This window comes from Harpia harpyja, chromosome 2 (genome assembly GCF_026419915.1).
Source record: "Harpia harpyja isolate bHarHar1 chromosome 2, bHarHar1 primary haplotype, whole genome shotgun sequence".
Taxonomy (NCBI): Eukaryota; Metazoa; Chordata; class Aves; order Accipitriformes; family Accipitridae; genus Harpia; species Harpia harpyja.
Window position 1 is genome coordinate 36549691 of NC_068941.1, and position 14557 is coordinate 36564247.

Here is a 14557-nt window from a genome sequence, read left to right on the forward strand (position 1 = left end):
ACACTAACATCTCTGTGCTGACGATGTGCCACATCATTTTCACTGTTTTTTCCCCCCGGTGTTTGCTTTTTTCTTTTCCTTCTTCTGCTAAAAGTTACACTATCTTTCCTTAAAACCTGCCTTATTCTTTGAGACATAACATTCTTTCTGACAATTGTTTCCCTCCTTCTCTGCCCCCCTCTGCTGTTGTCTTTATAATCTATATATAGATTCCCACTTCTCATAGCTCCCCAAAATTGGCAGCACCAAACACTTCCCTTGTATTGATTAGCTGCCTCGGGGTTGGGGAGAGCAAGGATCTGACATCTCCAGCAGCAGCCTGTGGCATCAGGTCATGTGCAAGACAGAGGAGGATTGTGGAGCAAACACTAAACAAATGCAGAAGGTTAAAAGGGCAGTTCAAAACCTTTATAAAGTTGAGGTAGGGTCTTTCAAACTTCCTTACTCATCACAGGAAGGAAGGGAAATTTTTCTTTCCAAGCACTTTTTGGGCAGAGGCTCAAACACAGAAGGGCTCCACCAGAAGCACCATGAGGTCAGGAGGAAGCATGTCCTCTAGGGCTCTGCCCCAGCTGGGAACTAAAGTCCTTTCAAGACTAGAAATTGCTGCATCTCTGTGAATGAAAGAATGTGCACATCAGCAACTGCAAAGACAAAGTGGTTTGGTTTTTTTTTCTGGTAGGAATAAGGATTCAGCTGTGACTAAACCGAAGCGTCAGATGAATCCTCGAGACTTCCTATCTCAAGTCTTGAACCACAAAGTTGACAAAGCCTCAGATCCAGTGCAGATCCTGCCAAAAGCAGAAAAGATGCGTAGAAGTGGGTGAAGAAATTTGACAATTTCTTTCTAAACAACTCACCATGCATTAGGTGAAAGTGGGGATACACTGTGCGCAAAGCTGGAGGAAAGTGCCGTTAAAAAAAAAAAAAAAAATCAATGTGAGAAAATACTTTCCATCTGCACACAGCACAAACACTTTGATGTTGTTAGCCTGTCTGGGATGAGAATCATGCTGATAGATATATCAAACAACGCCCATAAGACCCCAATTTAATTATTAGTTACAAGTGTTTATGATAATCAAACCCACATCTCTTGTGTAAGCACCCCGGTTTTCACCATGCAGGGCTTACAAAGGCATAATTTACTTCTCACCCCCCTTCCTCTGCTGAATCATCAGATACCAGCCACAACGGGTCTAGATACCAGACTAACAGGTTCACTGATCTAATTCACTCCTCTAAGACAAAAGCTGTCCCTACAGTTTTTCAATTCTCTTATTTTTCAGGCTTAGTGTTCAGACCAGAACACGTCCACTGAAACACATCCTATTCAGTGTCAGGCCAAAACACGTCCCATTGGAACATGTGAGGCAGTGGTGGGGATGTAAAAATCAATATATACACAGCTCTTTGTTATACAACCACCAGGAAAAGCTGGATTTTACTTCTAATATTGAACTAACAGCAGCATTAAAAGATGAAACTCTCAGGTCTATTTTACAGGGCAATGAAGTTCTACAGAGTGTTTTGCACCAGAGCATCCAAGAATACATCTTTCTTACCGTTTTATTTTGTTGTGGGAAACTTCTCATTGGGAAGTGAAACATGTATGCACTCCAAAACCTAAATATTATTTAACAGTTTGAAGCAGATTTACATCATCATCAAAATGTAAAAATAAGTGCAACGATCAATATTTGCCTACAGGGCTCTTAACAAGAGAATATTTGGGGGGAGGACACAGACACTTTAGTTCACAAGGAACTACACAAAAGTGATGGGAATAGTCATCACTGATTTAATGGTCATCATACTTTGTTTTTCTTAGTATCTTCTACTGAAGTCCTCAGAGGCTCAGCAGCTATCAAGTAAGATCAGATTTGACTGTGTGAAAGGTAGATAAAGGTTATCTGCATAAGAAAAAGAGGAAACTTCTAGTTCTGGGAAATAAAACATTAAAGCCAAACCAAGTCTGCTGCAATCCAGAAATGGAATTAGAAATCATGAATTTAAAACCTACGTTTAACCATTAAATCAGTTCTGACAAATAAAATAACACCTAAAATATCAAGATCACTAATGGAAAACATTTTGCAAGTAATATAGCATCTTAAAAAAAGCTGTAATTAGCTGCTGCACACAGCAGGTAATATAACTAGAGAAACAAAAAAATGTTTTGCTACATTATGCTACAGTGCTTATGGAGTATCAGTGACTGTCACTGTGAACACCACGGAAGTCCATTAGAAAATAAGGAAATGAAAGCCAGAATTGCATCAAAGGCCTCCTGGAGAATAGTACTCCATGGAGATCACGTCAAATGAAACAAAATATAACAAAATCCTAAGAATATCACTTTTCTGATGGCTTGCTGTAACTCATTAAAGAAAAAACCCCTACACTCCCCTCTGAGGATTATTTATAAATGGAAGGAAAACAGGAGCTTCCTGAAACACAGCTATGAACCTTTTCCTCAGAATAACTAAAAAGCAGGACTTAACCGGGAAATCACACTAAGAGCAAACAACATTGGAACTAAGAGCAAACGGCTTGCCTATCAGCCATCAAATTCTGAACTACTGAATGGCTCAATTTCTGCCTTTTTCTGAAACAATCCAAACCAAACCCAAAAAAGAATTCACTCCCCCCCGAAAAATAAAAGAAACCACAACACACCTTTTAGCATCATCTGTGTGAGGAGAAGAGATAAGGAAAAAACAAAAATCGCATGGAGTGAACTTCTACTGCCACTACAGGTCTTGAAAATGGTAGTGTAGCCCAAAGCACGTGGGACATGATGACTACAGAAAGGCTGATTTGGTATTGCACCGTTAGCTGAGAGTAAATGCTTTCCCCTCATGTAGGAAGCTGGCACTTCTACCTATTAAAAAGAATCATAGAATCATAGAATCATTTCGGTTGGAAAAGACCTTCAAGATCATCGAGTCCAACCATTAACCATGCCCCCTAAACCATGCCCTGGAGTACCCTGTCCACTCGCTTTTTGAATACCTCCAGGGATGGTGACTCAACCACTTCCCTGGGCAGCCCATTCCAATGTTTGACAACCCTCTCAGTAAAAATATTTTTCCTAATATCTAACCTAAATCTCCCTTGCCTCAACTTGAGGCCATTTCCTCTTGTCCTATCTCCAGCCACCTGACAGAAGAGACCAACACCCACCTCACTACAACCCCCTTTCAGGTAGTTGTAGAGAGCAATAAGGTCTCCCCTCAGCCTCCTCTTTTCTAGACTGAACAACCCCAGATCCCTCAGCCGCTCCTCATAAGACTTGTGCTCAAGGCCCCTCACCAACTTGGTTGCCCTTCTCTGGACACACTCTAGCAGCTCAATGTCTTTCCTGTAGTGAGGGGCCCAAAGAAGCTTTGTTGCACATCATGTAGATATCAATAGTCAGCAAAATTAACTCCTGTGGTTTTCAAGAGATTTTTTTTTTAGTTTTCTATAATGAAGATTAGCTTAGTTTTGTTCCTGTATTCCTAAAATACCTATATTTAATGTTTTGGAAATAAATCTACTACTTAGAAGCATCTATGCTATTAAAGGTCACTTAGGAAGAGTTGCACCTCTTCAAAGTGGGGATGTTTGTACATGTGTCGCATGTTCTGCTTCTACCCTTCAATAGCAATGAAAAAGCTTTTCAACACTGGGAATGTAAATCAACTTAAAAGACAATCAAACCTAACTTGAGGAGTTTGCAACCTGCAGATTACTGTTAGACAATGGTCAGACTCCTAGTTACACTAGTTACCACCGCAATCAACGTAACATATTTTCTGTATTAAATTTCAGCTTGCAAATGTTAGTCCTTGCTTACAGTAAAAGCACGTAAATCAAACCATGTGGAGTACATTAGATGATTCCCTGATGCCCACAAAGGTACTCCCTCAACTCAGCTTTTTTGAATTCTGAAGGAGAAAGCTATTGGTACTGCAGAAAGTTATTTTAAATCACAAGCAGCAGTTTATCATTAACTTGTCTTTTACCCACTAGGCAGAGCACTGCCAACTGGTCCTCACCTCACATACTGAGGCATACTGGCCATCCAGCACATGCCAAGATCAAGATGACCTAATTAACAGATGTTTCCTACCAAGTACACTGTTTCAGGTAAAATATATTTGCATAAATCATCACCGTTTGTTCCTGTCTTCGCAGACAGATATCAATTGTGTCTGATCTCAGCTAGAATACAGATTAGTTTTAGTTTAGTTTTAAATAGAACGAAAATAGGCTTCTAAACTACTGTACATCTAAACATCAAGCCAAAACTATTATCCTCCTAATGATCTGCTTGTGTAAAACCACATTTGAAACTCATATAATCTTTTGCACTGTATATTTTTTGTTTTAGCAATTGAATCTTTGTTTTAAAAAAGTCTCACATCATTGTACATCAGAGTGGTTTAATCCCTAGAGTGGAACTATAACAGAAGGCAATTATTTTCATATCTACCTTAAACGTAGGAATTAAAGACTATAGTCCATATAATAACAACAGGTGATAAACATTTATTCTTTGGCTAGTCCCAACATATCTGAAAGATATGCATGGTTTCAGACCTTACAGCAAACATCTATAGGGTCAGCAAAATCACATTCATCACTTCTTAAAGAAAAAAAAAATTAAAAAAAAAAATCTTTACTTCCCTGTCTGAAAACAAGCAATATTTAAAAAAAAAAAAAAAACCAACAATTTAGGAGACAAAGTTCAGAATTAGATTTTGCTTTATTTGTCAGATGTCTGTGCTATGCAACAACTTGTACAAAGCAAAGGCACAGACATTTCTCACTGGTTAAAGGAAAAAAAGCAAGATGACCAGTTAAGGCCCTTTAGTTACCACTTGATCCATTGCAAACAGGTGGGAACTTCTGGGATCCAACACCTTCTCCCTCCATTTTCAGTGTGGGACTCTCAGATTACACAAGATTTGCAAACCTCCTCCCACAAGCACTCGCTACCCTTCAAATAGTGATGCCCCAACTCATTTCCCACCCAGCTACTTATAAGGCTCTGCTGTTTATAACATCTGAGCTATCCTCCCAAGCAGCCTCTCAATTGACCAACCCTTATTCCGTCAAGGACTTGGACTGTGAGAGTAGGAATCCTGAAAATTTATCCCACACTGAAATTACAGGCTCCCAGCTTGTGAGAGGCAGTTACTTGATGGTGGCTTCCTTTATTTTCATACAAATGAAGGTGGAGTTCTGAAATACCCTCCTAATCTGACTGCCCTCAGGTTCAGCCCACCATGATACAGTATGTAGACAAAACCCCAAAAGCATAATGGTAAATTTGTTTCAATTGCTGCAACTCAGAGGTGATATTTTGCATTCCCTGGGGCAAACAAACTAAAAATAAAAAAAAAAAAAAGAAACAACCACCCATTACATGTTTCTTTTTCAACCCTGACTGAATCAAATGTTTAATTCCAGGGCTGCTCCTTTGCTTGATTTTGTTTGCCTTTTTTTTCCTATGGTGGTATTAATGATAGGGGCACAGGGGAGGGGAATGTAACTGAAATTAAAGTAAAAAAATGTCTTTAAACTTAAAGTTGAAGGAAACATTTTGACATTCAGTAAATAATGATCTACCTTTGGCACCTGCCATTGTCCCCTATCTATATTTACTACTGTATTTATGTTCCTATGCTACATACTGTATCAACCTCAAGAAACTGAACAGCCTTTACAGATTCTGATCTTTTGCAGCAATAAAGATCCCCAGGAAGGCTCTAAAGGTATGCAATGTGAGGAAGGCTGCTACTGCTTAACTAGTCCTCACTCCCACCCATTTTCCTGGCAGATGAATAGGTATGATCCTGCAAAAGTCACTGAACTCCGTTTTTACCCTGCAACCTTCCATTTTCACCCCAGCAATTCTCCTTTGAACTTCCAGGCAAGTCTTTAGTTTGTCAGGTTCACTTAGCTGCAGCATGTTTTGTGGTTCACCTAATTGCTAGCTGATGTGCAGCAAAGTGCTTTGCACAACAAAAGATTTTGAATTCCAGCTAGGAGCAAAAGCTGTACCCCTCTATTTATTTAGTTTGTGGGCAGGCTTTCCAAAGGCATGGCTTAGCTAGCAAAAACCTGTTCAGCAGCTAAATTAGGAGCAAAAGCTTTCTACATTGCCGCCAATAAAAAAAAGTGCATATACATATACACCAAGACACCTTTGTATGCAAAGAAGAACCCAGCATCATTCATTAGCCATGAATTCTTTGGACAACATTTTACCCAACGCCACTTAATTTCAAAACCAGAAAAAGCAGGAAGACTTAAGATGACTCAGGTGCTTGCACTGCAACGTACAGCATAAAAAGCCACACGCAAACCCCTTTCAGCTTTAGAAAAGCTCCTGTTAAGATGCAAGGGTATGAGCCTGGAAGGCTTCAGGGCAGCTGTCACCCTGTGCCTGAGGCACACACCAGCAGCTGCAGCCTCAGATGTGGTCTGGGAAGGCACCAGCCCACACTCTGGGGAGAGAAGGAAGTCTTCGATAAGACACCACCACCAGACCCAAGAGAAAGGAGAAAACCGCCAGGCTCTAGACCAGCAACGCCTCACCTCCAAGTCCTGAAGCTGGCGTTTACAGAGCCCACAAGAATCTGAAGAGCCTGCACAGAGTTCACGGGGTTTACTTCAAAGAAACACCAGCTCAGAAACAGATTCTGCAAATTTGCAGATTAAAAGCAGCTTTCTCAGCAGCACCCGGTTACTGTACATTGCACGGCAGCATTGGTCCTGCAGGTCAGGTTACTTCCAGGCCCAAAGGTCAGGCTGACAAAAGCACTTGGCCATTTTCACGCTGCGAGGCACACAACCTCGGATCACCTCCTCCTCAATGAGCTATATACTGAACATCTCTGTGGGCCGCCACCGAGCGCAGCCGGCCGGGCAAGCCCCAGCTCCACATGGAGCTACTCAGCCTCGTTCAGCAGCCACGTGCCAAGGGGCAAACCCCAAAGTAGGCGTTAATCATCCAACACTCAGTTCTGACATCCCTGAAAGAAGAATTATGCAAGAATTAATGTTACAGAAAAAAGGATTCCAGCAAAAAATTGTTTTCAGGTTTAGAAAAAATTACTCAGAAGTTGTAATGCTTTGAACCAATTCATTGCCTCTGTTCAACTGGCACAGGACAATCAACCTCCTTCTACATGCTAAAAAAGCAAATCACTGAAGAAAAAAACTAAAGTCAAAATGCCTATGTAAGGGAAATGATGATGACTAGTAAACCAAAGTTGGAGAAAAATAAGACTTCCGAATGCATTCTTAACATAGCTTTCTTAAAGCACAGCCTTATATGGTTTATGGAAACAAAATATCCACCCCAAGGAACCCATGACTCATGAGTTTTAACCATCACCTAAAGTGAAGCCTGTACTGTTAAGTTTGAAATCCTTTCTATACTTGTATTCTTCTGCTTGCTCCTCTTCTTTTATTATCATAGCCTCACCTGCCATTTGATTTAGCAGTTATACTATTTTCTCAACTTTCTGTGGAGCCAATTTTAACTTTTAAACTTTAGGACTTCAGATCCCCCTGTAACAGCGACTAAGGCTGGCTCTTGGGAACCCTGGTGTCATTCCCCGCACTGCTGCTTTTTATTTTTGAGAAATTAAATAGATTACAGCTAACCTACACTAGGGGAGTATTTCAACACCTGAGGAGCAAAGGACTCGAGTCTCTTAAAACCTGGTCTACATCAAGGTGCCTCATTTCTCCATCTTCAAAATGGGAACAAGAGCATCCATTTTGTCCATATAGTTTGTCAGAACACACATTCCTTACAGAGCAAAATGCTCTTCCTCCTGTGCATTTCCAAAGCAGAGCAGGACTCTCAACACAATAAATGGTAATATCATCATATTGTTTTCTAATAAAACCAAGACTGGGAACAATAAAAATAGCAAGTAAAACGCATACTGAGCTATTCTTACAGCAGAAAACCCTTTCTGAATTGGATAACTTGAAAAATGACCTTAGAAAATAGAAATCAAATGATCCATAACATTTTTTCCCTATTACCCCACCTCAAATCATGAGAATTTCAGCTGTTCTTAAGCTAGAAGTCTAGACTTCATGTTTCCTGAAAGAAAAACCAAAGAGATGAGGGAGAACGGAATGATAAAGATTCATACTCATGCAGGCAGATAAAATAAGTGTCACTGTTTTTAACACTTGAGTTCCACAACTGCAGAACCCAGCCTTAAGGCTCATCTGAATTTTGGCTCTGAGTCCTGTCAACATGGACATCAAACACACCCAGCAGGCCCTAGCCTCACCTGTGACACTTGGGTAACCCTGTGCTTTTAAAAGGTTTGGGGGGGGGGGGGGGGGGAACGCAAAACAAAAAAACAAAAAACAAACCCCAAAAAACAAACACAGAAACCACAGCTGTCACTGAAATTCATCTATTGCTTCGTAACACCCATGTTCATTTGTGAAAATCCATTAAGTCATCCACTGAAGAGCTGGAAGGAGAACTGTAGTAACTGCTCACTGCCGACCTACTGTACCCAAAAAGATTTCTGAAGCACTGCAATATAGCGATAGAGGCAAACAACCTTGAAAATCCTTCTTTCACTCCCAAGCCGAGCAATCCCAATGCCTTTTGTCCTAAATGTCTAAATTCATAGTGAGAGGTGAAAGAAATTCCTTTACAAAGCACACTATAGCTGTGCAGATCTGGTTTACAAAATATAGAGGTAAAGAAGTTTTACATCATAAAAACCAAAAAAAACCCCAAAACAACAACAACAAAAACCCCACACAACTTTCCAGGCTTTTCTGTATTATTTTTATCCCTGTATTGCTCACTGACACTTTTTTCCAGAATTTTCATGAGTATCATGATCTCACGCAACAGTAGAAATAACACAATTCTTCATCTTTCTCACTTCCAAAGAATCATTAAGGCAGAAGTCTGGAGAAACAGTCCCCAAAAATAATATTTAAAAAATAGGTGGTGGCTCTTAGCTGTTCAGCAGCTTACAGATTTATTTATGGAAATCCATGCTAAGTTACTGAACTTGAAAATATATCCAAAAAGCAAGCATCTGGTTTCCATCTGTCCTCATGGGAACCAGGAAAGGGCTTTAACTGAAAATAAAATATTGGGGTGCAAAAGAGCAAGATCTCAGGGAGGGAGGGACACATGTAAAGAAAGAGTCCCTATGGAAAAAAACAACCAAACAACCAACAACCACCACCCAAACTATCAAGAAGCTAAAACTGCAGGTTACAAAATGAAAAAGAAAAAACACACCCCATATTTTTGAGCCATAGCTAATACAAAAAATGAGCAAATAACATACGAAAATCAGAATTTTATTTCACAATTTAAAAAAATATAACCTTCATACTAAACAGCAAGACTTGTTTACAGAACTAATTCATTTTAAAGACATATACCTGAATAGGCACCTACTAGTGTACATGGCTGGCAAGCACAATTTTATCCATCTGTATTTAAGGAATCTCCAAGCAAAGTGGACTTGCAATTGTGACAGCTGCAATTCCAGTTTCTTTCAGGGGCAGTGAACAATTCCATATTTAAAAAACCAAGCTGCGATATGGCCTTACACAGGAAAAAAGGGAGCTTTTATTTTCCCCTTCAAATATTTTGCCAACATTCATTTACAAGTCACAAAACATCTAAATTGGTTTTCCACAAGAGGTACGTGCACATCTGCCTCCATAAATATACTGCTTTAAACCTGTAAGTAAAGTTTTTGAAGACATTGCTTTAAATATCCCTTCCAACCTCCCAGGCAAGCTACTTCTTGCCCCTTATTTTGTTTCTCTTAATTTTATTTTTTCCACTTTGCACATAAAGAATAGAGGAAGTCAAGTGAAAACCTGATCAGCAGTACAAAAGCATATCAAGTTAGAATATTTATAATAAGGAAGCTGGTCTTAAAGAATTTCATCTCTCGCCTTTGTCACATAGACTCACGAAGTTTCCTTTGCAGCTTTTAAAGGGCAAGCTGTCACCGTGCCCTGGCCACCATGCAAAGTGGGATGCTGGAGCCCATCCACCTCAGGTGGTACCCACTCAGGTTCACTGGCCTACTAATCCCTAGAGTGTACCACTGCTTTTCTACCAACTATCATTTTGATCCTCACAACACACACAAAAAAAGCCCCTAAAAAGCCAGAGCAAGACCCTGTTTCTTTTTCAAATAACTACTGATTATTTTGGTTAGTCCCTCCTTAGCAAACAACACAGCCAGCCCCGACTCTGACATGCCGTGAGGCTGGTGGTATGTATACCCAGCAATTTTTCCCCATATTGCCATTATCTTTACATTACACTTAAGGCTGCACCACTATACTAATTTTCACATATGCCACATGAATCTGTGTCAAATTATAACTGATCAAGAGTAACGCAGGCATCTACAGATGAGTGCACAGTACTTCTTACAATTTATCGTGAATAAAGGTAACTAAGTGCTACCACCAAAACCGTACCAAATTGAACTCACAAAATATATTCTGGTTCCTACAACTAATTTGATGAAACTGAGTTCTTTCACATCTTTCATAAAACATCACATGGACATGCTCAGTGCAAAAGCCATTAGCTCAAGCCATAATGCTTTTCCAATCCTCTTGGACCTCAAAGTAACACCACTAACCAACTTCTCATTCTGTTCCTTTAAAGCAGCAGCAAACTAGGGCAGTATCTAAGAATTTATACACTCTTTCAAGACTAACCTCAACATTCTTGCATTGTAGTTCAAACTATCAGTAGCCTATGGGGATGCTGATAAAAGCTCAGAAGTGTAAAACCCCCTCAAGATAAAAGCAGTAAGAGCAAAATAAGATATGTCTTAGATTTTCCTACCTATGGCGCCAACTCATATTTTGAAGGCCAACATTGTTTCACATTGACAGCATCTCTTTAATTTTGCATGTGAACAATAACAGCTCAAAATATTTTATTTAGTTTGGTTTTGTTTTGGGAGAAGAGGCAGGAACAGAAGAATATAATTATGGAGATCCCTCAATATTAAAATGGCTTATCATGCCACTCAGTTTATGCTCTCAAGCTGTCCTTCCCATGGGCAGCCAGCATCTGCAGTTAGCATGAGCCAGTCAGACTCCAAGAAGCACTCTCATGTAGGCTATAAAGAACGAATAAACAACTGAAGCAAATCTCCTGCTAAACAGCAATCAGAGCAAGGAGGTTTTCACAGACAGAGCAGCCGGGAGAGCACCGTCCACGGCTTTGGTTTCATGGGATCTGGGCAGAATGCGAAACAGCTGAGACCCTGGGACTGCTGACCGGCAGAGCAACAAGAGAGGACATCTGTCCCACTCCCAGATGCTGGGACAGAGGCTATTCCTTTGATCTCTGCTAGTCTGATCCTAACTTAGCCTTCAGCTGTCAGGTAGCCGACGCTGGTGAGTCAGATGCTACACTGGGTAGGAAGGGTGAGAACAGGAGGGGACCGGGCTAACTCATGATTAATTCAATTTTCAAACCACTCATCCTCGCACTCAACCAGAAGCAGCCTCGGACAAGTTATTGCCTGACCGAGACACATCTGCTATTCCTTTCCTATATCTGATATTAACCCTGCCCATCAATTTATGGTGACGGGAGAAAGTGGGCCAAAGCCCCACACTCCCAGCTGCCTGCTGCAGTGACTCAGTGGGCTCCTGGAAAGTGCATTTCCAAACAACCTGCCTGCCTCGTTGGGAGACAGAAAAGCAAGCCACACACTAGGTATACCAGCTCATCAGAAGAATCACACATTGTAATACCTCTGATTCATCAAGAAACTTCTAATGCCACAAGTTTCACTCGAGAAGATGCCCTAGGCATGAACCACGCCACAAGATACTCCTTTCCTCAGAGACTCAACAAAGGGAATCCCTTATTAAGGGTATCTAAGAACCAAAGTACAGAAGGACAACAGGAAGAACAAGAAACAAGAAGGGCTGAACTGTAGCCTCTTAGAAAAGACAGCACTCACACAACCATTCAACTACACATCACTTAAGGCCAGGAACAAGCACCACCACCCTGGAGAGCTAGACGTTTGTCAGACCTACAACCACATCATCTCTTTTATTCTTATACTGATGAACTCTGAGAAGTGGTCCTTTCGTTAAGGGCAGGATAATTTGCCAGAAAAGGTAGTAACTGGTGAAGAGATACTGTTACGGGCCTCAACCAACACTCATTGAGGAACTTTGCACTGCTGAAGGCAGGCACGAACAGAAATCACAGGGTGCAACTGCTGTTGTTTTCTTTGATAACAAGAAAAGATGGTTCTCATTATGTGATGACTTCAGAGGCCAATCCTCCTCCAGGATGCTCACTCACTTCATTAAATAAAAATAGCAGTCTTCTAATAAAAGCCAGTATTTAACCCTGGGAGACTTTTCAGAGCTTGAAGGAATTTCTTGCTTGTGCTGCTGCTCTTCCTGCTTCAGTTCCAATAACCTGCACATGACCATCCTGCTCTCTTCTTCCAACCCCTCCCAAAACATAGTCCCAGGCTAACAGAGGTGTGCTGACATTCAATAAACTGCATGTTCTGAGAATGAGACTGGACCAAGCTCTAAGTTCTATAGTAGACACTGCAATTAGCAAAGGGAGGCTGCTACTTTGTGAAACAGTAGTATCGTTTCAGGAAACATCTCTCCATGACCCTGAGCTGCAGTATTTTCATCCAGGTAACTCGGGGGTTAACTGTTTAAATCCATCATTCTGTTTGTCAATAAAAATAATGATGTAGAACTTGACCCAAAAAAGAAGTGCCCCTAGTCAGTTAGGGAAGGAAAAAAGAGCCTGGGTAAGACCTGTTTTTAATTAAACAAGTGTTAACAAAACTGAAGCTCAAAAGGAAAAGGAACTAGACTTCATTCAATGTAGAGCAGGTGACGGAAGGTTGGAAAAGGTCTTTGTCAGCTCACATAATTAACATCTAATAAGTTTTCTAAAATGCTATAAATCAAAACACATTTCAGGCTACAGCAGTGTATCTTTCAATCATGGCCACTTAACTTTACACACTTTGCCAAACCACTTACATGTTTTTATCCTCCCAAAACTATCATGATTAATTCTCTTTTAAAAAAAAAAAGAAAAACGTATCTTACCTTTGCAGAGTCATGTTCAAATTGCCTGTACATGCCTTGATCTTGTTTTGTGCTTCTAGATGAGTCATCCCGTCCGTGCTTATCCCATCAATGGTGAGAACCACATCACCTATCCCCACATGTGCTTGAGCTGCCTTGCCACCGTCGTTAAGCTGAAATATCACAAGAATGGTAAATGAGAAACTTGGATGGTTTATGTTTATATTCTCTGAACACAGGACCACAATATCTTATTCACAGTGCTGTTTCATAGAAAGAAAAAAAAAATTATCTTTTCTTCTTTGTGAGTATGTGCCTGTGAAAGTTGCTGCACTATCTTTCCGATGAAACAGTATTTATAGGTTCTTGTTCTTATTTCACTTGAATGACAGGAAAAGTATTGCACAGTATTGCCTATTTTTCAAAATCAAACTCCACTTCTACTTTGCTGGCTGGAAGCTGTGCACATTCACCAAGAGACACAAGAAGGGGTAGGCACACACAGTTTCCTGGATGCCAAGTTTCAGCCTCTTCTCTCTTCATATATGAAACTTTTCTCACGAGAGGAGAGAGGAAACCAGCTTTTTCCATTCCAGATTTTCCATCTAAACAATCTCTTCAAAGTTTCTGTGTTTGACAATGACTGGTCACATGCGTGGAAGACTTCATTAATAGCTAAGCTGACTTTTCCCCAGCTGCAACTAATAGAAAGTCAAAAGTTCAATGCCACAGACAGACCAGTTGCAGGACTTTGTTTTGCCTTTCTCTCAGTAGGTTTATAGCCCCCAGTGACCCGCAATATATTCAGACTAGAATAAGAAAGGCCTCTTCAGCTGCCTCTTTGATCAAGGTCACTGCTGAAGTTCAGCTCAACTGCCTTTGGTCCACTTGAATGAAACAGTCTTGCGACAGAAACCGTTGTAAAGTTCACATTATTGACCCCATTTGAACAATAAATTAATCTTTTCATCTGATGCCACTGAATTTCAGCTAGCTTCATTCCCAAGAACAGAAATAGAAATAAAGCAACACATGGTAAGATCTACACACTGATTTATATCCCTGGTCCTCAATCTGCTAATCATTTTATAGCTGGCTGCAAAGAACAGTCCTGGGTGGTGCAAATTCCCTCTTTGTTTCCAGATGTATTTCCTGTCTTACAGGAGAAAAGCTGTAGCTGCTTGTGCTGTGCATACAAAACCTCACAGCTCTTTCCTCTGTCTGCAAGCCTGTCTGTTCCTTGAAGAAATTGCTACGTTTTTAGGGAGGTGCTGCAAACGAAGCATTACAGTGCTGCTGTAATGAAGAATTACTTCATTTTTATTTCCAAAAGTAGAGTTCACCTTGGGCCACAATTGTGCTCTAGCAAGTGACTTCTCAAAGGGAGACGGAAGGAAGGCTTTCACCTCTGTTGGGTTTTGACTGCCTCTGG

At 40.6% G+C, this 14557-nt stretch overlaps 1 protein-coding gene across 12 annotated transcripts in view; it reads right to left on the reverse strand.

The window, feature by feature from the left end:
* PDLIM5 (PDZ and LIM domain 5) overlaps positions 1-14557 on the reverse strand; it is a 134535-nt gene that overhangs the window by 78406 nt on the left and 41572 nt on the right. For all 12 annotated transcript variants that reach the window (XM_052776111.1, XM_052776191.1, XM_052776181.1 and 9 more), the window contains exon 3: positions 13147-13298. In XM_052776111.1, coding sequence (XP_052632071.1) covers positions 13147-13298 — 152 coding nt within the window. The remainder of the gene's footprint in view (positions 1-13146; positions 13299-14557) is intronic.